The sequence below is a fragment of the Monopterus albus genome, unplaced genomic scaffold, assembly GCF_001952655.1.
Source record: "Monopterus albus unplaced genomic scaffold, M_albus_1.0 scaffold41.1, whole genome shotgun sequence".
Taxonomy (NCBI): Eukaryota; Metazoa; Chordata; class Actinopteri; order Synbranchiformes; family Synbranchidae; genus Monopterus; species Monopterus albus.
Window position 1 is genome coordinate 3,160,138 of NW_018127921.1, and position 27,771 is coordinate 3,187,908.

The 27,771-nt window shown below is 39.4% G+C and overlaps 3 protein-coding genes across 10 annotated transcripts in view; 1 reads left to right on the forward strand and 2 right to left on the reverse strand.

The window, feature by feature from the left end:
• tspan33a (tetraspanin 33a) overlaps positions 1-3,360 on the reverse strand; it is a 7,125-nt gene extending 3,765 nt beyond the window's left edge. Inside the window, exons 1-2 of the mRNA XM_020599597.1 lie at positions 2,936-3,360; positions 931-988 (exon numbers count right to left, since the gene is read on the reverse strand). Of these exons, the coding sequence (XP_020455253.1) occupies positions 931-988; positions 2,936-3,037 (160 nt within the window). The 5' untranslated portion in view covers positions 3,038-3,360. The remainder of the gene's footprint in view (positions 1-930; positions 989-2,935) is intronic.
• A 906-nt stretch (positions 3,361-4,266) lies between these two features.
• Positions 4,267-14,175, forward strand: LOC109959868 (zinc finger protein 699-like). 2 transcript variants are annotated; one of them, XM_020599586.1, is made up of 9 exons: positions 4,267-4,382; positions 4,605-4,807; positions 5,294-5,404; positions 5,656-5,751; positions 5,982-6,055; positions 6,127-6,163; positions 6,613-6,733; positions 6,986-7,189; positions 7,280-14,175. In XM_020599586.1, exons 1-9 carry the CDS (start codon positions 4,364-4,366, stop codon positions 8,308-8,310), a joined length of 1,896 nt encoding a protein of 631 aa, XP_020455242.1. In that variant the 5' UTR covers positions 4,267-4,363; the 3' UTR covers positions 8,311-14,175. The 2 variants fall into 2 exon arrangements, with proteins under 2 accessions (XP_020455242.1, XP_020455243.1); XM_020599587.1 differs by lacking the exons at positions 4,267-4,382; positions 4,605-4,807 and adding an exon at positions 4,873-4,996.
• Positions 14,176-14,264: 89 nt separating this feature from the next.
• Positions 14,265-27,771, reverse strand: part of cacna1c (calcium channel, voltage-dependent, L type, alpha 1C subunit) — a 264,475-nt gene continuing 250,968 nt past the window's right edge. For 5 of the 7 annotated variants that reach the window (XM_020599581.1, XM_020599583.1, XM_020599582.1 and 2 more), the window contains 11 exons: positions 26,200-26,301; positions 25,835-25,962; positions 25,440-25,580; positions 23,759-24,129; positions 21,584-21,712; positions 21,359-21,483; positions 21,139-21,236; positions 20,873-20,969; positions 20,528-20,636; positions 20,279-20,438; positions 14,265-20,164 (listed from right to left, as the gene is read on the reverse strand). In XM_020599581.1, coding sequence (XP_020455237.1) covers positions 19,670-20,164; positions 20,279-20,438; positions 20,528-20,636; positions 20,873-20,969; positions 21,139-21,236; positions 21,359-21,483; positions 21,584-21,712; positions 23,759-24,129; positions 25,440-25,580; positions 25,835-25,962; positions 26,200-26,301 — 1,955 coding nt within the window. In that variant the 3' untranslated portion in view covers positions 14,265-19,669. Of the gene's footprint in view, positions 20,165-20,278; positions 20,439-20,527; positions 20,637-20,872; positions 20,970-21,138; positions 21,237-21,358; positions 21,484-21,583; positions 21,713-23,076; positions 23,509-23,758; positions 24,130-25,439; positions 25,581-25,834; positions 25,963-26,199; positions 26,302-27,771 lie in introns of those variants that run through there. The other 2 variants (XM_020599580.1, XM_020599584.1) reach the window with 2 other exon arrangements.

Sequence of the window (27,771 nt, forward strand, 5' to 3'; positions counted from 1 at the left end):
GATTTTGGTCTCATCTGACCACAACACTTTCACCTAGTCTTCCTCTGAATCAGTCAGATGTTCAGTGGCAAACTTCAAACGGGCCTGTAGATGTGCTTTCTTGAGCAGGGGGACCTTGCGGGCACAGCAGGATTTCAGTCCTTCACGGCGTAGTGTGTTACCAACTGTTTTTTTGGTGACTATGGTCCCAGCTGCCTTGAGATCATTGACAAGTTCCTCCCAAGTAGTTCTGGGCTGATTTCCTCACCGTTCTCATTATCATTGAAACTCCACGAGGTGAGCTCGTGCATGGAGCTCCAGACCGAGGGAGATTGGCAGTTAATTTATGTTTCTTCCATTTGCGAATAATCGCGCCAACTGTTGTCACCTTCTCACCCAGCTGCTTGGCGATGGTCTTGTAGCCCATTCCAGCCTTGTGTAGGTCCACAATCTTGTCCCTGACATCCTTGGAAAGCTCTTTGGTCTTGGCCACGGTGAAGAGTTTGGAATCTGGATTGATTGACTGCTTCAGTGGACAGGTCTCTTTTATACAGGTACTGTAATGAGCTGAGAGGGCTCCCAATGTCAGCTCGTTACCTGTATAAAATACTCCTGGGAGCCAGAGATCTTGCTGACTGATAGGGGATCAAATACTTATTTCATTCATGAAAATGCAAATTACTTTATAACTTTTTTTGTAATGCATTTTTCTGGATTTTTTTTGTTATTGTTGTGTCTCTCACTGTTTAAATAAACCTACCATTGAAATTGTAGATTTCTTTGTTAGTGGGCAAACTTACAAAATCAGCTGGGGTTCAAATAATTTTTCCCCTGACTGTATGTAAGTAAGAGAGAAGATTTTATGAAACCACAAGTAAAGTCCTGATGTTCAAGACCCCCACACTAAACATTAAGAAAGACTGTAGGCTTTAGCAGTGGAGGAACATTTACCTGCATGTTTCGTCATGCGAGCGTACATGCCGATTGACACCATCACTAGAGCGATTATCTGAGGAGATAAAAATATATTCCTAGTTTCCTTAGTGCATTTCAAAACACTATAAATGGTCTCTACTCTACACACCACAGCAGCTGAAGAATGATTTCTATGTTCATACTTGTCAAGGGAGTGGCACCATTCACCAAAACACTGAATCATGAGAATTATCAAGATGTGCAGGTGGTTTATATGAGTCACAGACAAGACTATACTGATAATAAATAAAAAATCAGTCCAGTGTTAAAATACAGGATCACAACATTCTTCATTAGGCATCTATAAATTCAGAGATTTTGCCTTTCACTTCCATTTGACTAAACTGACCTGGTAGCAATCTGTACCCTTCCCTAAAAACATAAAGACCCTTTCACTTAACGCTCCTCTTCCAGTGTCAACAGAATAATAGGGAACCCTCAGAAATGCTCTTCCAACTCCAATTGAAACGGATCAGATTACCATAGACACTGCACCTTGTTGGGGTGGTGCGAGGGCAAAGCTAGAGTTGTCAGCCTGTTTTTGTAAAGGTTTAGTTTGAAGGTGAATAAACCAGCAGTGACACCTGAAGTAAACAGGTGGTTTTTAAAACATTTTGTCTTTTTGTTGTAAGGCTCATAAAAGGCAACAATCTTGTGAAGTACTGCTGAATCACATTAGGGCTTAGGTTGAGTAACTGATTTACATGTATGGTTCATCATTATTACACTAACTCACAATTAGTTATAAGAATAACAACAAAAACTGGACTTTCCATGAATTTCCTGAACATTGCAAACAGTGTAGACTTAAAAAAAACAAGACAAACTTGCAGTAATCTCTTGCGTGTCTGATAGGCCTATAGAGCTCATTGCCAGAGGGAAGAGAAATACCCACAGCACATTCCATGTTGAAAAGCTTCAAGTTTTTACACAACCTTATCCTTTTTATATGTGGCAACAAGTTGTGCTCAAAGTGTCGGCATGACACCCTCATATCAGACTGATCAAATACACTGGTGAGAGACAGAAGTGAATAAAGAAAAGCTAGATAGAGATCATGATATTTAGTTCACATTCCCGGTTATTTTCTACACGATTTTGGCTCGACCTCACATACGGAATCTTTGTTACACTGCTCCAAATCTCAGGAACTTTAGTCTGCAACAGGAGATTGGCTCTAAAAGAGCTCTAAGTAATAAAGCTTCTTATGTTACAGGCCCCTGGCACCTGACACTAAAACCCACTGATTTACAAACCACTGCTGAGCTTTGCTGCTACTTTCAACTGAGTTCTTTACTTTCAAAGTTCTACAATTATTGACGTCTTGTTATGGGAGGCAAACACCACAGACAGTACATAATAATACAAATGATTTAACAAATGCTTGTATCCCTTGGCATATAAAGGAACCAGTGAAATTAAGTGCAGTATGTGGTGTCTGAAACAAACCACAGCAGTTTCATTTAGTGCATAGTCACATTCATTGTTACTGAGATGACAGCAGTGTTTGAGCCAAACTGAAAAAGTCCTTTGTGAGTAAAATCTGTTGGTGCATTCCAGATTTAAAACTAGGTTTGTGTCCAATGACTGAGCAGCAAACACCTGGTGTGTGTTGTGTGTGTGTGAGAGAGAGAGCACTGTAACTTCTCTTTTCTTTTTTTCTAGACAGCTTTCACCTAATAAAACACCAAAGTTAAAGAACAACTAAATCAAACAAAGCAGTGAATACTCCAACTGCCAGCACACAAAACTCATACTTTTAGGATAAACGTAAGTAGGAAACACACTATGGTTGGGATAACTGGAGTCATAGAAAATATATTTCAACTATAAATTTGTTATTAAAATGTGCATTAGTGTTAAGTACCAGAAACTAAATGCGGCTTGCCAAGAAACACAAATGATTAACCTGCGCACAGAGGGCAGTAAAAAAAGGTTCGAACTTTTTCGCCGATTATTTAAATAGCATGAGGACACTCACCCAAAATATAAAATTAAATGTGAACAGTAGATATTTTACAACTGGACTGACATATGTGAAGTCCTCATCATATCCAGGTGTTCCTCTGCGTCGGTCTGCCATGGCGAGTATCCAAGCGTCTTATCTAAGTTTGCGCACAAACGCGCTATTAGCTGTTTGGAAAACTGTATTTCCGAAAGCAAAACCAATCAGTTGTCGGCATTATGATGGCGAAGACCTGCTTTTCCGTAATATTTCACTCGACAGTCACAGTAAGGACGTCGCTACGAGCTGCAGCTAGCCCTGTCAAGCACTGACTGAGCATGTATAAGCTGGGTGTGTTCACACTGTGTCTACCGTTTTTACCGATGATCATATGATATAACACAGAAGATGGTTCCATGATTGGCCTGGGGGTTGTCCGACAGCAGCTGATTTTATAAATATCGCAGGTGGGAGATCTGTGTATTTTCCCAAACTTGATAATGTTTTAGAATTATGTTATAGCCTATATCCCACACGAAAGAATAAATGCATGTGCTTTTAGCATTTTTCATTCACAATTTCATTAATATGTCTCTATATACCCATTGCTTATATGGTGAATGAGGTCACCAAAGTTACACATTATTTTCCCTAACGGCATGCACCATATCTTTTTTTAGTATCTGTATTAGACGCGAATAATTTTGCTTATACGTAATTGGTAAATCATTTTGCAGCGGTCATTTTGCCAGAAAACCACACGTTACCACTAGTAATAACACCAGTGATGGTTCTGCCTAAATGAAGTGTCTCAGTAACAGTCTGACAGTGAGCCAGTTTTCCTACTGTCATGGTCTATCTATTTGGGCTTACTGTACAAGCAAAAGTTGTGGCTATTCTGATAACAGTCTTCCTGCTTTTACTTCCTTTCATAAACTGTGCGAGGGGAGTTTTAGTGGTTTTAATGTCTGCACATGAAACATTTACAGCACACAATGGCAAACAGTGTCACAGTTTCCTATGCGTGTGAGTGCAAAGGTGCTTAATAAGGTCGCATTACATTGTACAGGTGCAGTAATGTAACCTGGTAAATTGATGATAAGGAAAGGTCGTGGGTTAGCAGGGAGCCTGGGAGGCCAAAGTTCAAACTCAAACATATAAGACTGACAAATGTTCTAGGCCTAGAAGGTGCTATTTTCCCACTATGTAAAGATGGCCATCCGTGCATGTGACACAAGGATAATTTGTATTTCCACCCCTTAAACTTTCGATTAAATGTCTCAATAACATCGATGTTCAGGTACTTGCTTTTAGTTTTCAATATTTTATTACTATAGACTTTTATTTTGAAGAAACCTGCACACGGACCGATAACATCCGTTTTACCCGGACATTTTATTTATTTTCAGTTCTGTAAGATGAATACTAAAGTGGTATTTTGTTAATTGTGTATAAGTTACGAAAATGGCGTGGGAAAACCAAGGTTTTTGTGACTATTTATCAATTGTCTGCTAGCATCACTAGCCAGCTTTTCAGCATATATTATAGTTGTCAAAAGTTATTAAGCTAACGTTAGCTAAGCTAATCCTCAGCCTTGTAGGTGATAGGCAGAAATCGCATGTTAATGATTGTTTGACTGGCTGTAACTAAATGTATTGTAACCACCCATTCACTGCAGAATACTTGTTTACAATGTCGTCTGCAGGTCCCCCTCTTCCTCCGTACTCCTTACGTCTCCTAGCTCCTCCAGTGAAGCTTATGACTGCCTTCATGTGGCAAATAGCGCAGCAACACAGTGTGATGCACTATGACAAGCTGGTGGACTTCATCAGTTTGGCGACAGAGATCGTGCCAGAACTCCTCAATCCCAGACAGAGAGCTGAGCTCATCCTGGGCCTGAGAGCAAGGGTGAGGGAAAAGAGGATCACTAAACTATGATCCTCTTTTTTGTTATTTTTTTTTTAAATTAAATCTGAATGGTAATGTTGCCAGCATGGTAAAGTCTCTGTTTCTCTCAGTGGCTCCACAATCTAATGGCCCAGTACAGACTGAATGGACATTCTGTTGAGTTTGTTTCTGTCAGCTGCTGCTTCCAAGGTCAAGAATTAACTTCAACATTTCTATACATTGGCAGTGTATTTCCTCTTGTGTCTGAAGAATAATGTGGTGTGTTTTACTACATTATTCACTTTAGTGGAGGAAAACCTTGTCATTTCATGATTTTGCCATTTGTGGCACATGAGTAAAGTTATTGCTCATTTTCCTTTTTGTAGCTGTCTTTGTTGCAATGTCTCTGTGTGTATTGTGTAGCCCTTTATTATAATGGCAGTCAGATGTTTCCCTGCTGTGTCCTGCTCTTTTAGTTACCTCTCTCCCAACTGTGTCTTGTTGCAGCTGGTTCTGGAGTTGTGTCGTGGTGATAGCATCACTAGTCTGCAGACCATTCAGAGCCACCTGGATAAAATCCACGCCTGGAATGCTGAACTGAGCTCCAATGACCAGATGGTGCATTTTTAAAACAAAACTGTTGCATACACAAAACATTGACAGGACAGACAACAGATTAGCAATCCAGCGTGTTCTCCTTTTGATCCAAAACATGGAGTTCAATAATATGGAGGGGAAATACAATAAATGAACTATTACAGTATTATTGTTGTAACTGATGTAACATTTTTGATTGCAAAAACAACTGAAATGCAGAGTAGTTGAAGTTTAGTAGTTTATCAACTTTCTTGTTGTCCACTTTCTGATAGGCCAGTAGTGATTTACTGAAGACCTCTTACACTAACTTTGCCAGCCTGGTTGAGAACCTTGTTAATGTTCCTTTTGAAAAGGAGTTCTTCTTCCAGGTGAGTCTGTCTGTGAGAAATACATATCTCTTAAAGACCAAGGGAAGGGATATTCAAGTATTTTATTATGACAGAAGACAAATAACAAAGAGTCAATGTTGATCAGCTTTTTGAGGACCTCTACAAGCTAATTTTTGTTCAGAGAGGCTAACAAAATCTAAATAATATCCAGCTGTTTACAGCAGTAGTGTGTTGACCATTCAGATCCAAAGCTCTGGCTCTTTGTGTAGGAGGTTTTTCCTGCAAACTACGGCTCTGCCTATGACCAGAGGCTGCAGCAGCTGGTGTCTGAGTTCCTGTCCAGGCTGGAGCAGCTGCCACCCGGCTTCCCTATGCCCAGGGGGTGCAGCAGCTGGTGTCTGAGTTCCTGTCCAGGCTGGAGCAGCTGCTGCCCGTACCCGACCTGCAACAGGTACTTAAACAGCAAAACACGTTTCTAAACTGGTAGGCAAGAATTAATATAAACGTATACGTTTTAGCAAAACATCTGAAACTTACAGTATTTATCCTTAAAAGTCAACAGCTTTTGACAACATCCCTCTGTCTCTTTGGTGCTAATATAAATATGATTTTTTGATTATAACAGAAATTTAAAATAAAATTAATCAAGGCCAAATTATATCATTAACAAACAGTAATGTCATATGAATTACGCAGATACATTGATTCTTGATTTTGGTGTAGAATCAGGAGGCAATCATTTATTGGTCACAGCGTTATTTCACATCTAAAGTGAGTATTTTCAGACAAAACAGTGTCACTGCATTTTCTTGTATCTGTTATTGCTTTGAGGTCTATAGGTACGTAACTGTTGTTTCAGCTGCCAATCTACATCTCTGTGGTCCTCTGTCTGTGTCTCAGACAGCAGCATGGCTCCCTGAAACACCTTCTGTGTTAGAGGAATTTGGACAGCATCTGTCTGAACCCTTTGCCCTGAGGGCTCTGCTGCATCATCATAAACAGCTGGGGACTCTCGGCTCAGGTGAGTTGAAAAGAGATGGGATAGGACTTTTTTCAGAACAGAGTTTTTACTGAAGAGACAAGAGGAATAGAGTCTTGAAAGGCTGAAGTTTGAAATGGCTGTTATGTGTTTGTTTCCTCAGCCCTCTTGCTCACTTTTATATATTCTGAAATTAATGTTTTCTTTCTTTTGAAATAAATATAACCGTTTTTCCCCACATTTTAAATAAGTGAATCTAATGTGTAAAATGTTGAATCTCTTTCTGGATTACAGCTGTTTCAAGCAGTGAGGAAGATATCATTTTGTCCACACTGGCCCTTCCTTCTCAAACTGGAGTGGGGAAGTTTATTGAGTCATACAGTGCTGATAATTATGAAAGTGAAGAAGAGTATGTGGCATTGAAGGATTTAGAAGAAGAAGACTTGAATCAAAGTTCAGATGTCATCGCAGATGATTGGTTGCCAAAAAAAGAATCAGGTTAGACACAATCATTTGCAGCAGTAGAGCAGAATTGGTCTAAATATAGCATTTTTTTAAATAACATTTTGTGTTTTATGCTGTTCCTAGGTCCCATGTCATGTTTATTCAGCTGCTCTCAGTGTTCCTTCAGTCACCATATAAAGAGGAAGGTCCAAGAGCACGTCCAGAGTGAGCACTGCACAGCAACTGCCATTCAGAAAATGTTGTATATGAAAAAAGCCAGCACAAAGACCCAGCAGAAAAATAAAGACCTTAACGCTGAAAAGAAGAACGTAGACGGCGGCCCAGAGAAAAAGAGGAAAAGCAAAAAAAAAGACAATGTTGAAAAAAAGCATGAATGTAAGCAGAAGAAGAACAACATAGAAAACAAGAAACAGCGCAGATGGAAAGAGCCCACGGGGGAAGACAAAAGGTTTCTGAGCACACGACCTGTGAACAAAAACTTCAGAGCAGAAGAAACCAAATGTCTGAAGTGTGGGAAGATTTTTGAACATCCAAATCAGCTCAAGGCTCACATGAAGCTCCACAACTTCCGGTACTCCTGCAGCCAATGTGAGAAGGGATTCACGAGCCAGTCGGGCTATTATCAGCACCAGAGAGTCCACAAGAGAGGACGAATCTTCATCTGCAGCCAGTGCAAGAAGGGGTTCCTGTGTAACTATTCGCTCAAGCAGCATGAGCGCCTGCATGAAGGCCCCTCCCATCTGTGTACTGTCTGTGGGAAAAGTTTCAGCAAAGCGGGCATCACAAGACACATGCAGATGCACAGAGGCGAGAAAAATTTCCTGTGCACCATATGCGGGAAGTCGTTCTTGTCTTCTGGGGAGCTGCTGGTGCACAGTCGGTCTCACACAGGCGAGTTGCCTTACACATGCACCTGCTGTGGGAAGGGTTTCTCCAGTAAGGGTCACCTTAACGTCCACATGCGCTCTCATACAGGGGAGCGTCCGTACCTGTGCTTAGAGTGCCCGAAGCGTTTTCTCACACTGAACTGCCTGAAGAGACACATGCTCAGCCACAATGGGGTGAAACCATTTAAATGTCCATGTTGTGAGAGAGAATTCTCTCAGAAGGGGAATCTGAATAGACATTTGGCAACTCATAAACCTGACACATAATGTGTAGCTTTAGTTGTCTGAAATCATCATTTAGTCAAGTATAATACAGGTTCCTTTGAAAATGTTTAGAATACTGTAACTCGAAAGCCCTTGTATATAAATATTTCATTTTTCTTTTGCAATGATGTGGTCTTAGATCTCAATCAAAGCAAATTTCTTTAATAGCAACACTTGTAAGAAGTAAATTTGAAATAGTTCATGTTTGTCTTCATTATATGCTGTTTTCAAATCTTTTTCAAAAATTCTGCCTGAAAATATCTCATAAGTCAGAGTTTGTAGCAAAATGGCTGTGTGGCTACCCCCACACACTGCTTTAATTTGTACATAAGAAAAGTTGTAAGGGACGAACAATGGTTGCTTGAAGTTATGCAGTCTTAAAATCCCGTGGCTCACAGTTGAATTGTTTAACTTTGCTATTATGAATTTATAACCCTGATACAAGCTTACTGCATTTGAATAATGGCTAAAAATGTAATGGTAGCATATAATTTTTATATCAGAATTGGTTTCTCCCAAGCAAGTGTGAGCCACTAGACATGCAAATGTAAAATAGAAGTGAAAAGCAGCAGCTGTAGGAAATGCAATTTATTTGCAATTTTTTAATAACATCATTCCTCAGATAAAAATGCAATGTTACAGGAATATACATCAGATATTAATTTAAAACTTGCTTTCAAGGGACCATACAGTCTAAATATACTTTTTCCTTTTTTATTTACTGGTAGCGTGCGTTATAAGCAAGACAGACTCTGTCACCAATGACAGACTGACAAGTTACAGATACAAACTGTACATTACTTATTTACAAATCAACTTTTTGTTTGGTTTTTCATTTCACTTTTTATTGAAAATAGGAGTAGAAAAGTGATTCAATTAATATTCTGATTTATTTCATTTATTCTTTCTCCTAAAATCTAAAATGAAATGAATGAACAAAAAAGGAAAAAAAAAAATCAGGAACTCTCCTTTAGAAAAAAGAAAGAAGAAGAAGGTGTGTCAATTGTGAGACCACGCAGTCTTCACTAAGGAGACAAATGATTAACTGAGGAAACCAAATGATGCTGGGCCAGTGTCACTTAGCAACCTCAATGAAATCCCTCAGAAAGTCGAGAGGGAGTGGCTTATGTTAAAGAACTCAGTTACAAAATGGCCACCTGCCTCCAAAGCTACTGCAAGCACAATAACACACTCTAGTTCATTTTTTGACCATAAATAGTGCTGTTATTACATACTACATTTAACAGTAGTGTCACTACTAATATTACAACAAATTGGTCTCTGTGTGAACACCACTCTCCAAAAATAGACTTAAGGATTGATGGTGGACTTCTCTCTGGCACAAAGGAACACAAACAAATAAACAGCTCAGTCCTGTCAAAGGCCCTTTAACTCTTTGCATGAAACTAAGACTATGAGCAAGATCATATGACTCTACTGACCTGTGGAGAACATACAGCCAGTAAATTTAAAAAAAACAAAACAAAAAAAAAATCAACAGAAAAGCCTATGTTAAACACTATTTTATATGAAGCTGTGGATCCCCTGCCGGGCCCAGGCTGACAAAAGGCTAGGAACACCCTGCCTGGATAGAAAGTTTAATTTAACACCTGCATGCTGTTAAAGAGGTGTTTCCACACCAGCAACAAATAACTCGCAGATGCTGATAATGTGCATGGCACAGACCTTCTCCTGCATTTGCACACCCAGACAAACATACGCTATTTGTTTGCTTTGTTGTTTTCTTTGTGGTCAAATGTGACTTTCTTAGCAAGATAAAACCACATGGAGTCAAGATTTGTGAAGATCTACTCTGTCAGCAAAGAGTTAAACCCAGTCAAAAGCCAAGCTAGCAGACTAAAATTAAAACATCTCCAATTACAGCTGCTAAAAAGGAAAATATCCAAACAAAGACCAGTAGCCTAAATGTAACTTTAGAATATTAAATGTGGATTTTTCAGACACCAGTAAGAGCATCAGTGCATCCTGCAGTCAAGGGATGACAGTGTAAAAATTATCATTCATGGTGCAATGTAAAGTAGCTCTTTTCAGTAAAATTAGAGAGGAGAAGGAGATGCAGAGAGGCAGAGACATTCATGGTTCCAGTGAGGATGAGCTGCTTTAACACCAGAACCACCAACAGAAAGTCTGCATCATAAAGCTGCTGCCACACCTCTAGAGCTGATAGCTGAAGTAATATGCTGAAGAAAGTCACTGTTAGAAACACTAGGTGGTACAGAAAACTCTTCTTCCCAGTCAACAAGCTGTGGGTGCAGCATTCTTCTCCAAAATGGCATTTTTATATGTGCAAATAGGGATCGCCTTTATTATTTAGAATTCAAGTAAGTGTATGAATAACAATAAGAGAAGGAATGAGTGAAACACGAGGCTTTCAAGGTCTTTACAATACTAACAGTCGTCATAATGTTCACACGGGGTACTGCTGTAGGCGCTGCTACACAACGGGTACCCCAGAAGTTATTTCTAAATCTACTGGGCAAGCAAACCTCATCCAGGCTACTGTCTGGTTCATTTTAGGACTCACTAGGCCCAAAACAAAAGAAGGGTGTTACAGATAAGTTCTATTTTTATTCCTCACAAATCAAAATTTCCCAAGACTGAGTGGCGACAACTTTGCATGAGTGTGTGAAAATTGTCATGCATGAACATCCTATAAGAAAAGCTGAGCTACTATGTGAGCCAGTATAGAACAACAATATGCAAAGGGTGGGTTAACTTTCATTTTAGTGCTGGAATTAGTTTGCCTTTAAAATCCATTCAATTACATCTAATTGTTTGCATTTTCCATGCTGTAAATTGAACATGTAAAATCCTTTTAAATCATCAGTGTGCTACTTGGTTTCATGATCCTAATTAATCCATCAAGAGTCTAATTTTACAGAAGCATCTGCTTTGTGTCACCCTTATTTAATAAAATGCACTACTGTTAACTTTAAACGTCTAATCAGATAACTGGAATCTCAATGCATGTGCTAAATTCTGTTACTTCTAAAATCCTGCTGCTGCATTGGCAGCAAACACACAAAGGCAAATCTTCACAAAAAGGAAGCTTCTCAGTGTTTTTTCAAGCCTGAAGCAAACATTCAACTGATGGTAAAGCCAATAAAGCATTTGCCCTCTGGGTCTAATGCTGAAAATGCCAGCATGTGTGGAGGTAAACAGTATGGCACCTCAGAGAACAGGCATTCTTCTGATCCTCTGCAAAATCTAGCTCCAACCTATCATTTAACATCATTTGGATAGCTTTTATGTATAATATCTAAACTAGAAGACACTTGCAATATAAACTTATATTTCACAATATAGTCCCTCTTTCACTTTCTTCTCAAATGTCCAAAGCTTTCATCAACATCAGTGACATCACAATAGCATCTGTGCAACAGAAAAACAGAGGCGATCCTCTTTTGTCTCCCCTGAACAGACTTTATATTCTAAATAAATTTAATTCAGTTAATTAGAATCTTACAGCAGGCTGTACTGATTTGACCTACCATAAAAGAAAATAAATCTGTATTCAAAATAGTCCTCTTAAAATATGTTTGTCAGAATCAAACAATGATCAAGAATCACTTCAATTTACAAGAAAATATAATGTACATCTGCTGCAATGATAGAGGAGCTTTGAGGAACCAAGACAGGGAAAACAACAAGACTCCTGCTGTTCAGTTCCATGCTCTTTCAAATGAATGTCACCGCTATCGGTAAATAGTTTCAACACACAACTCTCATACCTTTAAAATGTGCATAAAATACAATTTTTGTTAAAGTATTAACTTGTTAAAACTGGGCAGCTCAAATCATGTAAAGCAGCACTTCTTCATTATCAAAATATTAGACTTTTTTTTGTTATTTTGTGAGTCCTTGCTGTGAAGTGACATCAAAGTTGTTGGCCAAACGTTACACTACTTTTTGACTTCCTACTCTGCGTCCAACTCTGCAGATGAATGAATTTCTCTACACACATCAGGTCTTCCAAATCCTTTACTTGGAAGAAAAAGCAAAGCTACATGATTTCCAAAGCATAGAGAGCTTAAATAATGTTTTCAAAAAGTGTACAGTGTATGTGTATGTATATCGCTGATGCAATGCTAGTTAAAGAGAGACAGGTCTCTCAGTGCTACAGTAGGAAAATGTCCAGACTTTGACCTGCAAAGACAGGTTGCTGGTAGGTTTAATGTCTTTCAGCTCATTTTACAAAACAGAAAACAAACACAAGAAAACAGATTTTGAATCTCTCTCTTGATTAACATTTAAACTAAATATCAAGGTTTGAAAATTGTCTAGAGAAAAGTATTGATTTCTACAACATAGTGGCATTACAAGCTGAACAAATAAATGTTTACTTCTGGGTCACATCTGTGGTAAGTCCAGTTGTCTTAGCTGCAGTTAAGATGATTAAAAATAAAAACTGTTAGTTGTTTTCTGCAGCTGAGGGTCTTTATATATAGTCTTATTTGTTTTTACTGAAAAGCCATATAGTCTGGGAATCATCCTAACCTTCTAAAAGCCCGTTGGGTACATACCATCAGTTACAACATCCAAGGTTTCTTGCTTAATAAATACAATTACATTATTCCCTGCTGGATCCTTTTGGTCAGAAGTGGGACTTTGTTCAGTAAATTCACACTCAGTTTCATAACCATGATTAACTACATTCCCAAATAAGTGTCGTGCCATTTTCCTTACTCTAACATTCTGGTGATTAAATATGATATAATCATATATATCTTGCTATATAATGGTATATAAAAATATACAATCATTGGCTAGTGGTGAGACAAAAGATCATTCACACAGAACCAAAATGTTATACCTCTAGAGAAACCCATGCACATACTGTAACACATTTGGAAATGTAATTCATCATGTCAGAACGTAGAACACTCTGAAATCCAAACATGATAAAATAAAACTCTCTACATTCCCCAAAATACTATTCATCCAACATTCCGGCTTCTCATTGTCAACGAGCGCCAACTAGATTGTCATCCGTCTTCCAGAAACCAGGTCTTTGTTCTCTGTCTCTGCTTTCTCTCGAGGAAATTACTTAGAATTTGGATGGCACCTTTTGAGGCAGAGGGGAGTGATTTTACTTTAACCGGCTGTAGGTGGGGATCCAGGAAAGCAGCATGCACAGCAGCAGCTAATCAGCCTGATAAAGTGGCTACTCACAGGTACACAAACCTCTCTTGCTGCAGACATTGTGACTTATGTAAGTGTAATTAACATAATTAATAACAACTACATTCCGTTCAATGGTTCCAGCTCCAAAGCTGTGCTTTGATACAAACTAAGTTTACTGGGACATCATAGGAATGGAAAGTCATAAGGTACACTTTTTACTGCTAATTTGTCCACATCTCAAGGACCACACTGGCAGGATGGACAAAAAGCATCCTGCTACTGTGTTTCAATTCCATATCACATACTAACTATATACAAATACCAATCCTAGTGTACAGGAAATTGTGTAATACATGCACTGTCCAAAGTGTATTAAACTGTGATTTAAAAATAACTATAATTTGAACTTTGCAGAGGAAAGATTTTCATTGTTGTATTCTGGAGCCATCTCAGAAACTGTAATTGGCTTTAAAGGGTTATTCCACAGATTTTACACAGAGTCAGGTTTACTCACCATGAGATGCACATGGGGGATCTTTGGCATGATGATGTCATAGTGATGTCAACAGGGTTCTCTCAGATTGGGCAGGCATGACCTATAGAAAAGGTGCTATGGTGCATAATGGGAAATTTGGAGTTTGCCCCATACTGGGAACTAAACTTAATAACATATAGGCCTCTGTTGAATCAGTATGAGTTCTTCAATACTAAAACAGCCGGGAGGTACCTTGAATGTTTGCAGCTGTGCGTAGGTCCATTTCTCCATTTCGTTTATGCTTTCAACAGCACACTCAAAAGCTTTTTCTTTTTTGTTTTTTTTTGTTTTTTTACTATGTCTGTCATGTTTTCAGTGTGACTACATATTTAACCAAACCTGTGTAGACTTGATATGTAATATGGAACTGGGACACAGCTTCATTTTAATTTAATGAGAATATAGAAAGTAAAAGCCTGTGTGTTTTATTCATGTGGAGCCTCTGGTTCAATCCACCAGTTTTTTTGTGGAAAAAGTTACTTATTTTGGGTAATTTGGTTGATTTCATATCAGTTATTTCCACTGGTCTGTCTCCCACATGTCGGTAGTTGGAAGGGTAGAAGATAAAGACAAAGTCAGACAAGAGACTGTAAGAGACTACTAAACACAAAGGCAAAGAATTAGTGATGCCTGTCTGAACTGGGGCATAAAAAATACTATAGTTTCTTTCATGTCTCATGACAATCATATAAACATGAGCTCTATCAGAAAATGGACTAAGAGCCCATAAGACACAAGATATGCAAAACCACCATCCAAATACCATCAACTTGTGTCCACAGTCATATGTTAATCTAGAGAAGAAATGCTTTAAAAACAGTATTCACACAAAATACAAATAGCTACTCTGCCATAAGGTGATATGATAATTACTTTGATTAAAACACAAATGACTGAAAAATCTGGAATGCTCAAATGTCAACATGTGAACCTCATGCAAAACTGATGGTACACCCACAGCAAAGTCCATTTAAAAACTATAACTGGAAATGAACAAGAGAAAGTGATACAGTCAAAAAGTACCAAGTCAATGAGATGATGTTAGCTGGTTTTGCTGCTGAATCATCCAAACAAATGATCAAATTTTCACTCAGTGTATTTTGGCTGGATGTTAAAGCACAAGCAAACACAATGACGTCATGTCACTGTCTCGGTACACATTTTTGACTGCAGGTGCATATCCAGCACCTTGGCATGAGAAAGATAAATAAATACATCTTTACTATACTGCACTGCAAAGTACCTGATTTCAAGTATGTTAGGTTTCTCTCACATGGAGAGAGTTTACTTAAAAATGTAACAAACAGAAAATATTACATCTTCATGATAGTTTTTTTTCTCACTTTCACAAGTATAATTACTTCAGGACCCTTGTATACAGTCATAGTTATTGCATTGTTTTTGCATATCTTGTGGGATTCAGGATTACACCCACTCATACCATTACACTGCAACACAACACCTCAGAGTTTCATGCCAACCTGTATAGTATATAACAAAAAACTGCAATGCTGCTCCACTCCACACGGGGGCACGACAGGCCCTTGAAACTCACCAACATTTGCAACCAACAAGCCTTTAAACACACACAGCAAAGCCTGGTTTGACACTTCTGATCTGCAGGGTTACTCCATAATGTAAGTGGGTGTCTATAACATGCGAATATGAAAGTAAGTATGAAATTAAAGATAGCAAGATAGGAACTAAAAGTAGCTTCTGAGTGCATGCATACAGTATATTATTTAGGTGGTGAACATTGTTTTGATTACTGATTACTTATTTTAAGGCTATGATGATAAAAGAAAATGCCAGCTATGCAACTTTGTAGAAACCTTTCCATCTTAATTTTATCTTGCCCACATGTGATGGTGGTTCTGTGTTCAATTTACTACTGTCATTCATTATTACATGGTTTCGTATCAAACTGATCTGAGAGAGGAGCATTCATGTCTGTTACACTGCATGATGAAATGGTTGGTAGCAAGCAGAAATACTGCTGGGTCCACTGTAGCTTGGATACAAGAACTACTACTTTACCGTTCAGGTGTCTGCTGATTACATTTATTAGTGAGAATATCAGTGAAAATAAGTGGGAGAAGAAACCCTAATGTCTTTTACATTCTGGGTTAACTAAACTTTAACCTGGGTCAATACAACAAAGCGTGGAAACTATGATCAAAGCACAAAGTTTGATTGTGCTAATTTTAAGGTTACTGAAGTCAGATCCTGCCCCGTACACATTAACATTAACTCCCAAAAAGAAGCTTATACTGAAATTGATGTGAGCATGTTAGCTTATGGTATGATATGATTTTGAAACCGCCTATTTTAATGAGGTGTTTTAGAAAGTAGGAAAGAAAAAAAGAAAAAAGAAGGAAAGTGCTGAAGGGGGTGGTGGTTTGGTATTCCTTTGACAGCACAAACCTTCAGGATTTGCAGTATGATCTTAAACACAAACCAGTAGCACTGCCATGAAAAACACAGTCAACGTTCACATTTAGTTTGCATAATAATATCAGAAGTCTGTTACTGGCACAGGATGCAGTGTATGGCAGTGTGTTCATACCAACCCTTTGTTTGCCACAGACCTGCTCTGCTTAACAAGTAGGAATCAATCTCAGCAGTGAGTCCTTAATGATGAATTAAGGTGAAAACTAAGGGCTGTTCTTACAAGATCATTTTTGGCTGGTATAACTAGATCTGTTGAGCTGTATCTGCACATGAGCACTTGTCTGGTAGGCGCCTCATGTGACTTTGTATGGAGAGTTGAACTACATGATTTGAGTTTTAAATATAATAGCGTCATTGACATAATAATAATGCTTTTTTGGAATTGATACAATACCAAAATGAGACCTGTGCACTGTGCATTGACCTGAGGCCTGAGTACCATACCTGGCTATGGCACACTGTGGCCATACTTTATCTATAGTGAATCAAACTATAATCAAGAACCAAACATTAAAAGAGAAAGGTGGATCAAAAATGTTAGTATGCTACCTAGATGCCACAAAAAAACCCCCAAAACAAATCATATCAAAATACCATCCAACTTTCCTCTGAATTTGAATTAATCACATTAACCAAACAATTATCAAATAGCAATACATTTCCAATTTGTATTATAACTTCCCAGTAGTTAGTTTTGCCAGCATATTTTATTACAAACAGGAAATTAGTTGATCAGTTGACAATGCTAACAAATCAGAAAGTGAGTGGACCTCGTTCAAAGTGAAGTGATTCAGAAGTCTTGCAGCATCTGTACACCTGCCTGATAGTTCACTGGAGTTTTAATTATGATTAAATGATAAAATCATGTGATTAAGGTGTTGCAGCCGAGCAATAGGGCGTCACCGCCCCAGTTCATTCAATAGGCATTACTGTGGCAGTAAAAATTTGGTGCTTTTACCATTTAGAGCAACCATTCATGAAGAAGAAAAGCAGCAATTGCCAAAAGGTGTCTTACCTTCTGGCCAAGCTACAATACCAAAACTAATCACATTGTAAATGCGACCATCATTCAGATCTTGTTGGAAACCTTACTCTTAACTACCTCTACACAGCTAAAGAAAAGTTATGTGATGACTCATCTTCAAAGAGACAGTGGCTTCTGACTCTGCAGCTTGGCTAAAAAGTAAAAACTGTACTAAAGAAATCACAAAGCTTTGGAAGCATGCCTGTCCATGGTAACCCTGTGTTAAGGAGGCCCATTATCACACACATACCTTCATACACGCACACACACATACAACACCATGCTTGTAATGCTACCTTAATTTACTGTCTAGGCTTAAAATCAGCTTTTTAGAATACATGAGTAACCACTCAGAACACAGGCACACACACACTCATACATACAAACACATTCTCACATATTTTTTTCTCTTCTGGGAAAAATAAATAAATAAATAGATACAATCTGTAAAAGGTGCATACTGATAGAGAGAAAGACCCCCCTTTTAGATACACACACTATCTCACACACTCGTACACACACGCATTCTGTACTAAAACGCAGACACTCACTTGCACGCACAAATATAGTTATACACTCGAACGCAAACACTACGCCCTGCTTCAATACTTAAAACCTCTTAAAATTCTCCTAAAATAAACTGAGCAAAAATACATTTATAAGACCAGCACCCCGATTGTGCAAACAAATCATAGATAAATTAAACCAATAACATCATGAATATAAATCAAAATAGTCATGGCTAGTCAGTTTTGCACAATATTGAACTGTTAAATACATAGTGGGTGTGGTCTGTAGAGGGAGTGGGTGGCAGCACATCCAGTAGGTTTCCATGCTGAGAGGAAGAGGAGGGTCTTGAAGAAGGAAGTGAGGTTGATTGATGGGCAGATCCTGTATTGATCCCTGCCCTGAGTCAGTTCTTTTCTTAATCGTTCACTCCCATTCTCTCCTCCACCTTACCGTCTCTGTTGCCCTGTTCAACACACGCACACCTCCCCAAGGACTGAAAAAGCAAAAACTCAGTGATGGAGGAAAAGGGGTGGTAGAATAACCAAAGAGATGGGAGGAAGGAGAGAGGGAGGAGTGAGGAACAGTGAGGTATGAGGCAGAAAAGGGGCTTGCTGTTTCAGCTTAGCCACCAAATGCTCCTCCCATTTCCTGTTTGGGGCAGGAAGTGGGCATGACCAAACAAGGATGAGCAAGTGGAGGAGGAAAAGCCAGATCAAGGTAACAGATGAGGTGAGTTTGTCTGCCGCTGGCATCTTACTGACCAGCAGAAAAAGGGCTGGCTAGCTTCCTGTTGGCCAGAGTGTCTCTCTCTGCCAATAGCCCCCTGGAGCAGCCCTGTTGTGGCTGTTGGTCCATCCCTCAAATCCTTCCCCCCTCATGGCTGGGGCAGTGTATCACCTTGATTCCACCCCAGAGTTGGCAGGGATGTGCTCCAAGGTCCCATAGCTTTGGAAGAGGAGGAGAAAATGACATTTTAAACAGGGTTTTCCTCACCCTGTTTTACAGCGCTTTGTCATCAGTGATCCAAGAAGGAAGGGTTGATCTTTGACCTCCAGAGGGCATGGTCAGATCTTAATCTGACCCCCATACTAGCTGGTCTGTTGTCCCCTACCTGGCTTCATGGTGGCCAGATAAACAACAATAACACAACACCAAAGTAGACATAGGAAATAAAAGAAAAACAATAAACACACTGTCAATTGCAGGAAATCCATAAAAGGACTTCCTGCCTCTGTTTCCTTTCTACCTTTCCATTACTCCTACGTTCCTTTGTCTTTTTTGCTTGTCTCTACTGTTCTGCTCTTCATACTTTGAGGATATGATAAAACTGTGAGGCACTTTAGAGACACACTCAGAAATGTGTGGAGAACACACACACACACACACACACACCTACAAAAAGAGAAAAATCATAACTCATACATACAAACAAACACTCAGACAGTATAGACTATAGTGCGGAATACTTTACTACAAACATTCACACACTTACAATCCAACAAAGTTGTAACCAGGTGTTTAAGGTTGTGTCACTGGCCGCCATTGTCCAGAGCTGTTACGTCTGGCAGAGAGGCAGACAGTGTGTGTGTGTGAGCGGTGGGGACAGACAGAGCCAGCTGTGGCGCTGTTACCCAGCACTGACGAGTGTCAGTCTCTGATGATGTCAGAGGGGCTAGTCGAACCTATTGAGCTGACTCCTACAAACTTGTCACACACTCCAAATCCTCATCTTCCAACAGCCCGCTGTTCCTCTGCCGCGCTCCTCCAGCCACAACTGAGCTTCTGTGATGCTCCTCCTTTCTCACTCCTCCCTCCTCCTCCTCCTCCTCCTCCTCTCGTCCTCTCCCACATATTAACAGCTCTTGCCGCTCCTCCACAGAGGATGGCTCATGGACTGAGCCTCTACTTCCTCCAGCCTCTCCCCCGCCCTCACTGGGACTCAAGCTGACCACTCGGTCCCTGTGTGTTGCTGCTGTTGTGTGGAAGGGGAGGAGGTTGCCATTAGGGCTGTGCTGGGAGGTGGAGGGGCTGCTAGATGCGATGTTTGCAGTGGTGCTGCCATTGAGAATGTTGTTGGCAGCGTGCTCCATCTCCTCGATAGTCATGTCGCAAGCATCAGCCAACTCGGCTTTGGTTGCCTCAATGAATGATGGGTCCTGGGCGAAACGACCCAGCCCCTCAGATATTAGCACCTTGAGAAGGAAATGTGAAAAATAGAAGAGAAAAGGAAGAGGGGCTATCAGATCAACAGCGAGATGGAGTGGGAGAGAAATGGCTTCTGCACACACATGAAGACAGACACTCACTGCCTCCACCAAACTGCCTGCGCTGCCATGAGACGTCAAGCTAGAGTCTTTTCTCAGCACTGATGGTACTGTGAGCGACACCGGCCGTGGCGCTCTATGACTGGACACCAGTGTGCTGGGGATGGGACTAGAACTGGGCCTTCTGTTATTGTCACCGTACCTAGGGGGAACACATTTCTTTAATAAAAACATGTTAGTTTGTTTTGCACTGTAACTTGTAGCATTTCTTTGTAAGTTACTCTGTCTTACCAGGGCCCACAGTTGACAGAGGGCAAGCTAGTATTAAGCTTTTCATGGGAGCTGGAGCCCTCTAGCCTCAGAGAGGGCACTTGCTGGCAGGAAGCATCACTCCCATGAGCTAGAGAAACAAAGACAGGAGAAACCACAATGAGGAGAATAACCCTATTTTAACAAATACAACAACAAAGCTGCAACAAGACAAAAACAAGATGCACTTCAAAATCCACTTTTACAGTTCCTTCCTAATTAAATAAAACTATAATTGTGCTTGTTGAGGAAATGTCATGCAATATTTTTGCCAGTACTTAACAAACATCCTTTTGGCCTTTGATATGTGCGCAGGGTGCAGTATACCTGTGGGACTGGCTGGAGGTGTAGAGCATAGCCGGCTGAAGAGGGTAGGTGAGTGACTCCTTCTGAGCAGAGGACTCAACCCTGCCACTGCTAGAGCCTGGAGGTGGAGGGAGAGCAGAGGGAGAGTATTAGCAAGGAGCACAGAGGGAAGATGATGTCTGACTAACTCGCTATAGCTGGGAGTTTTACTTCACATACTGTATGTACAACTAGTCTATGTTTAAATGTAAGAGTGTGTTTGACTTTATTATGTGGGTGTTTTCTACCTGATGATGTACAAGGTGTAAGGGTACAGCCGTCTTCTGTGAGACGTCTGGCCTTGATTGTCTCCTGAGACACTCAAGATGGAAGGAAGATCTCCGCCCTACACGCATGCCACCCATACGCAAACAAACAACATGTAAAACTGCAGGAAAAGTAGGGCCTGTATTCAAATTGTGCCTTTTTACCAACTTTTACCAACAGTATGTGAGAGTGTCTACTCACCCAGAGAAGTGGGGCAGAGGAAGACTCTCCTGGGAGATTGCCACCCTCCTCCTCTTCTGTCTTCTAACTCCTCTCCTCCCTCCATGGGAGTCAGCTGCTTACATGTTTCATCATGATACACAAGCCTAGTGTGAACACACAGATTCACAAAGAAAAGTTAATGACAGAAACATTTGGACATACAAGTAACAAAAACGAAATTGTTTGGGTGTGTGTTGGCAGTACATGTCAGAGGAGAGCGAGTGGTCCTCCTCGTGGTACTCCCTATCATCGCCATAGCTCTCATCATACGTCTCCTCTGTTGACCCCTCCCCTCTTCGGATGATTGGCAGACGGCTTTCACTAGAGTCCGAGCTATAAACAAACAACCGCACACACAACCGAAACAAGCAAACAAACAAAATGAACATAAATACAGATGAAAAACAGGTTCACAAATAGGCAGAGTTATTAAACATACACAGAAAAAAAAGCGTGGCTAATTAGCAAAAAACTCAGAAGCTCAGGAGGAGGGACTGATAAACCCAGTGGGGCTTCACTACCGCATGTTGGAAAAGGAAGCAGGAGAAAGGAAAAGAAGCAGGTGAAAACTGCAACTGGTTTGTGGAAGCAAAATGGCAACATCTGGAATATGACAAACTGGTGAGGTGCGGACATCTTTAAAAACAAAGAGTAAGGGACAAGATAATGGCTCATAACAGATAGTGTAGTTAGCTAATACTTGGAGAACAGTATTTTGATGTAGTCCTACTGGGAAATTAAACAGGTACTTTTTATACCATTGTCATCATTTACAATGAAGGCCAATAAAATCAGAGAATGAGATGCCGTCCTTTGTACTCATCTCTTAGGAAGCAGATGCAGTACATTAACCTGGATAGGCGAGTAGCAAACACAAGAACATCTAACTCTGTCCCAATACCTGTTCTTTTCACAAGGCAAGCCTAATCTAAACTTTGCATATTATTTGTATTACCTTGTATTTTCTTTGTATTCCAAAAATGTCTTGTCACCCTGTCTGCCCACATTTGCTTCATATTCCAGACTTAAGCTTTAAAGATATATTCTGACATTTGAAATGTAATCTTTTCTACTTCACCAGATTGTTTGCATAAGAGCTGCAACATGTCAGTTTGCAGAAACCATCTGTCAATTGTTGTATTTCAAATTAACAGTCTTAACAAAGTACTTAGCTTACAACTAGCTGTAGTCATTATTTTTTAATGATGACCACTTAAAAACACAACAATCTATTCTTTGCTTTTTCCTTCCTGGTGAAGAAAAAAACTTCCAAGATGTCTCTTTACAGTAATCCACAGCTATTATATGGGATCCACAGCAAACTCTGGGTTAGAACAGCATTTGATTTGCTTAAAACCGGACTACGACTGTTTTAGGCAGCTGGGTAGCCTGTTGCTGTACCAAGCAAATCTAATGAGACAGGGCATCAGAAAGCTTATACTTTGCTTTGTTTGTAATTGAGCACTAAATTCTACAACACTTACTGTCTGTCTCTAAGCAGGGAAGGTTACTCCTCTCTCTCATTAACTATAACCAAGCAGCCAGTTATCAAGGCTCTTAAATGTCACCTAGGAGCCTAGTGCACACCCTTCTAAAATAAATCTATTTAGTAAAAATAAGTTTAAAGCCTTTTAGTGACCCCCTAGAAGCTGCAGTTTTTATTAAACATTTTCAACAATTACACTGCAGATATACTGAGTATATACTCAAAGAAGCAAAATAAGTATGAGCTTTCAGATGTTTCCAAATGTTTAAATTTCTACAGAGTTAATATATAATGAGTAGACATTGTGTCCAACCCAGACCTGCCTTCAAATACACTAAAACAGCAGCAACAAGAGCCCTAGATAAGAAAGGTCTGGCCATGTTGCACCAAACTGTCTATCCATGGCTTAGATAGCAGATATAGTAGCAGCATGTAACACCGCTTTTGTTACAGCAACAAAACCCTCATGTGCATAGCAACAGGTGTCGCTATAGCACCTTGATAGCTATGGCATTTGATATAGCATTATGAAACCCTTTTGGACTCATTTAGGGGACTAACACAGCACACACACACACACAGACACTTTCTCTCTCTCTATCTCCTGGCAACATACCGCATGAGGGTGTCATAAAAACATGTCCTGCTTGCCACCAGAAACAAAAGACAGAGAAGAGGAAGGAAAAAGAAAGTGAAGGCAATAGAAGAACCATTTATGTCTGAACTAAGAAATCTAGGAAATGTAAGAGTCAGACTAATCCTTCTTGCCTGAGTTCAAGAGCACATAAAGTAGGAAAGCAATAAAAGATTCCAAAACAACACTTTCATAAAATAAAATGATGTTACATACTCAACAACATGGAGATGTAACCTGTTGTCTGGCCTTTACTCACCTTTTTGGAGGAAAGCACCATGCAGATCTTGGGAGCAGGATGGGGGTGAGTGGCTGTTCTGTGTGCCCATCCACAGTGCTTATGGATGGGCTTGGGAATCGAATGATGCCCTGGGTTGGCACCCCGGCCATGCCAGTGTTGTTGGCATTGTTGATGTTGGCATTGGAGCCTGATGAAGAGTAGGAGTAGGAAGAAGGGGTGAAAGTGGTCGAGTCCATGAGCTTTTCATGTGATGGGCTCTCGCCTTCACAAGGTGAGCCCTTTTGACTGATATGCAAGGGACGTTGGGTAGTGAAGGACTGTGGGAAAGAACTGCGGCCATCACTTTGGTTGTAGTAGTTGACGTGATTGCCAAACAACCCACCCGTGCGCTGTGGTGTGACAAGTTGAGGCAGAAAGATGGAGAGATACCAAAGGAAGAGAGGAGCAGACAGGAGGAAAAATTAGATGAGAAGAGAATAGTGAAAAAATACAGTAAGGTAAAATAATGTTTTAGTCAAACTATCTTAATATGTTACTACATTGAAAGACTCAGTCAGAGTAAGTCCACTAACATTCACTGCTAGCAGCAACAAAACCTTACTCAGCCATGATGGAAATGCAAAGCAAAGACTTTATGTCACAAATCAAGGAGGTAGGAGCTTTTAAATGCAAGGTATACAAAAAAAAACATCACTCATGTTTTTTAAGAGATGAAAGTCTTGACTTGGTAACAGAATGATGACACTGAATGAATCAGACATGAATATTGGTCTAAAATCTCAATATTTCTGCAGTGGGTCTCAGAGGAGTGGTCTGATGTTATTTCTTATTCAGTTAGTGAGTGCTGCTAAAAATATGTTGAACCATTTATTTTAGCTTATCTATGTTACAGACAATATGTAAATGTAACAAAATTCTGTAGCAATCAAAACTGAGCATATGGATGTAGCAATGAAGGTGAAAATGGAAGGCTGGTAACTAGTTTAACCCACCCTCTTAGTACAAGAAGCTGTGTGTGTGTTCTTGTACTTGCTACATGGTGAGGACCAAGAAAGTATTTTTGCTACAGAATGAGGACATTTTTGAAAGTGAGGACATTTTGGCCGGTCTTCACTTTCAAAAATGTCCTCATTCTGTAGCAAAAGTGTGTGTTCACTTTCTGAAACAGCTTTTCAAGTGTTAAGACTCAATTTTAAGGTTAGAATTAGGTTTAGGTAGGTATTAGGGTAAGGGTTATGGTTCAGGTTAGACATTTAGTTCTGATGGTTAAGGTTTGGGTAAGAGGATAGGGAATGCAGTATTTCAATGCATGTCCTCACAAAGATAGAAGTGCAAGTGTGTGTGTGTGAGAGACACAATTCCAGTGCTCAGCCGTTTCCTGCAGTGTTGTTGTGTGTTTGATTTTATGATTTTGTTTTATTGTATTTTACATTTCATGTTCACTGGTTAATTCAAATAATAGATAACCAATTCAAAAATGTAGTTCAGTCTCTCTAGTGACTGGTAGCAAAGCTATGTTGGGTAAAATTAAGCTTTTTAAAATGTATTTTCAACCTCTGAGCACATGCAAGAATGTCAGGGTATGCGCATGGAGCAATAATACGGCTTCAAGCTGGACGCTGATGATCTTTCTCACTCTTTCTCTCTCTCTCTCTCTCTCTCTCTCTCTGGAGAGTAAGTGAGGGTGTGTGTATCCAACCTTTACCCTGAAGATATCATCCTCAGATGCAGCTGACACAGGCTCCTTCAGACCTTTGTCCAGCTCCTCTTCTACAGTCAGGTCTCCAGAGATGGCCCTCCGAATTTCTGGACCAATGTCATGCAATGTCCGCAGGCCCGCCTATGCACACATCAAACACCATAAAGTGTTGTATTTATCATGGAATAACAGAGTGGCGACACTGATTATTCTATTTATTTATTATATTTATTCATTAGAAGAAGCCTATTATAGACATTATATTTCCTTACCATTCCTTTAATAATTTTGGGATCAAAGTCACATTTTGAAAAATCTACCATTGTCATTTGAATGTCCTAATAATGTAACAACTATGTACAGATATATGCTCAAGAGTAAATGTCTTTGTGCACCTGCAGAGAGAGGGCAGTTTTGGGGGGCACCTTGGCCACCAGCCCTTGTTCTTTCCTCTTCTTAAACTTGCGGAAATATTCTTGAATGAGGAAGGTAGCGTAGAACTTCCCAACTGTTACCTCATCGTCTGCAAGAAATAAAAATAATAATTACAGTAAGATGGGCAAATGCTAAAAATAATGCCTCAGTTCGTTTCAGGAAAGCTGTTGCAAGTGATGCTGCAGAGCTTTTGGTAACAACAATAAAAGGAACTGAAAGTGTTTACCTTTTCAATTGTTATATATGAAATATTTTAATATATAATCAGATATGTTACAAGGAACTAAAATACTGAGTATGAAACTGTGTTGCAGAATATACATACCACCAGCAGGGGGCACTACTTGATCTAAGAGCTTCATGCTGGTTCTCTTCCAGATCTTCTTCACTATTGCCCGAAGTTCTTCATTGGCTTGCTCCAGATTACCTGCACAGACATAGTGTTCAAAGTTGTATTTTACAGTTAATTTCACAGTTACACATTACATTACCACACAGCCTGTCCATGAAGGCCTCAGCAGAAGTGTGCCCATATTTGTATCTACTGAACAGTACTGAACGAGGATTCTTACTGTATATTCCAGATGTATTGTTACATTGTGTGTGTGTGTTTTTTTGTCATTAGGATAGTATACCACAGTGGCAGTGAGCAGAAATTCATGTGCAGAAGATGTTTAAATATGTCATCATGAAGTACACATATTAAAATTTTAAAAAATCTATTAAACATAAATCTGTTTTCACACAATGCAGCCAGATCAGCACAGGTGGCAGAGGTACAAGGAAAAGCCTGACCATTACTATTTAAATGGTTACATAATCTGTACTAGAAGGAAAACTGGGATAATATTGGCAAAAACAAATGTCGAACTAAAAAACTTCATTTTTCTGGAGAAAATGCGTATGGATGCTGAGTGCTGAAAAAGTGCTTTGATAGCTGAAATAGCTGAAAGTATGCTGAAATAGAATTTTCCCATTCATTTAAATGGGGCAAGATTTTCAGAATAAAGCTAAATATTTGTAAAGTATGAAGTTTAGAAAACATCTGAATAGAAGCATGAATGTCCTTGAAGAGTTGAACATGCTGATAACTGAAAGTAGAATTTTCCCATTCATTTGAATTGGGCACAATTTTCAGAATAAAGCTAAATATTTCAAATGTATGAAGTTTAGAAAAATTCTGAAGAAAAACATGAATGTCCTTGATGAGCTGAACATTTTGATAGCTGAAATTATGCTGAAGTAGAATTTTAGCATTCATTTGAATGGGGCATGATTTTCAAAATAAAGCTAAATATATCTAAGGTATGAGATTTAGAAAAATTGAGTAGTAGCGCCAATGTCCTTGAAGAGCTGAACATTTTGACAGTTGAACGTATGCTGAAGTAAAATTATCCCACTCATTTGAATGGGGCAAAACTTTCAAAATAAAGCTAAATATTTCAAAGTTATAAGGTTTGGAAAAATCCTGTAGAGAAGTATGAATGTCCTTGAAGAGCTGAAAATTTTGCTACCTAAAATATCTGAAAGTATGCTAAAATAGAATTTTCCCATTCATTTGAATAGGACAAAACTTTCAAAATAAAGCTAAATATTTCAAAGTTATAAGATTTAGAAAACTCCTGAAGAGAAGCATGAATGTCCTTGAAGAGCTGAACATTTTGATAGCTGAAATAGCAAAAGGTATGCTGAAGTAGAATTTTCCCATTCATTTGAATGGGACAAAACTTTCAAAATAAAGCTAAATATTTTAAAGGTATAAGAGTCACAAAAATCCTGAAAAGAAGCATGAATGTTCTTGAAGAGCTGAACATTTTGATAGCCGAAAGTATGCTGAAGTAGAATTTCCCCCATTTATTTTAATGGGGCAAGATTTTCAGAATAAAGCTAAATATTT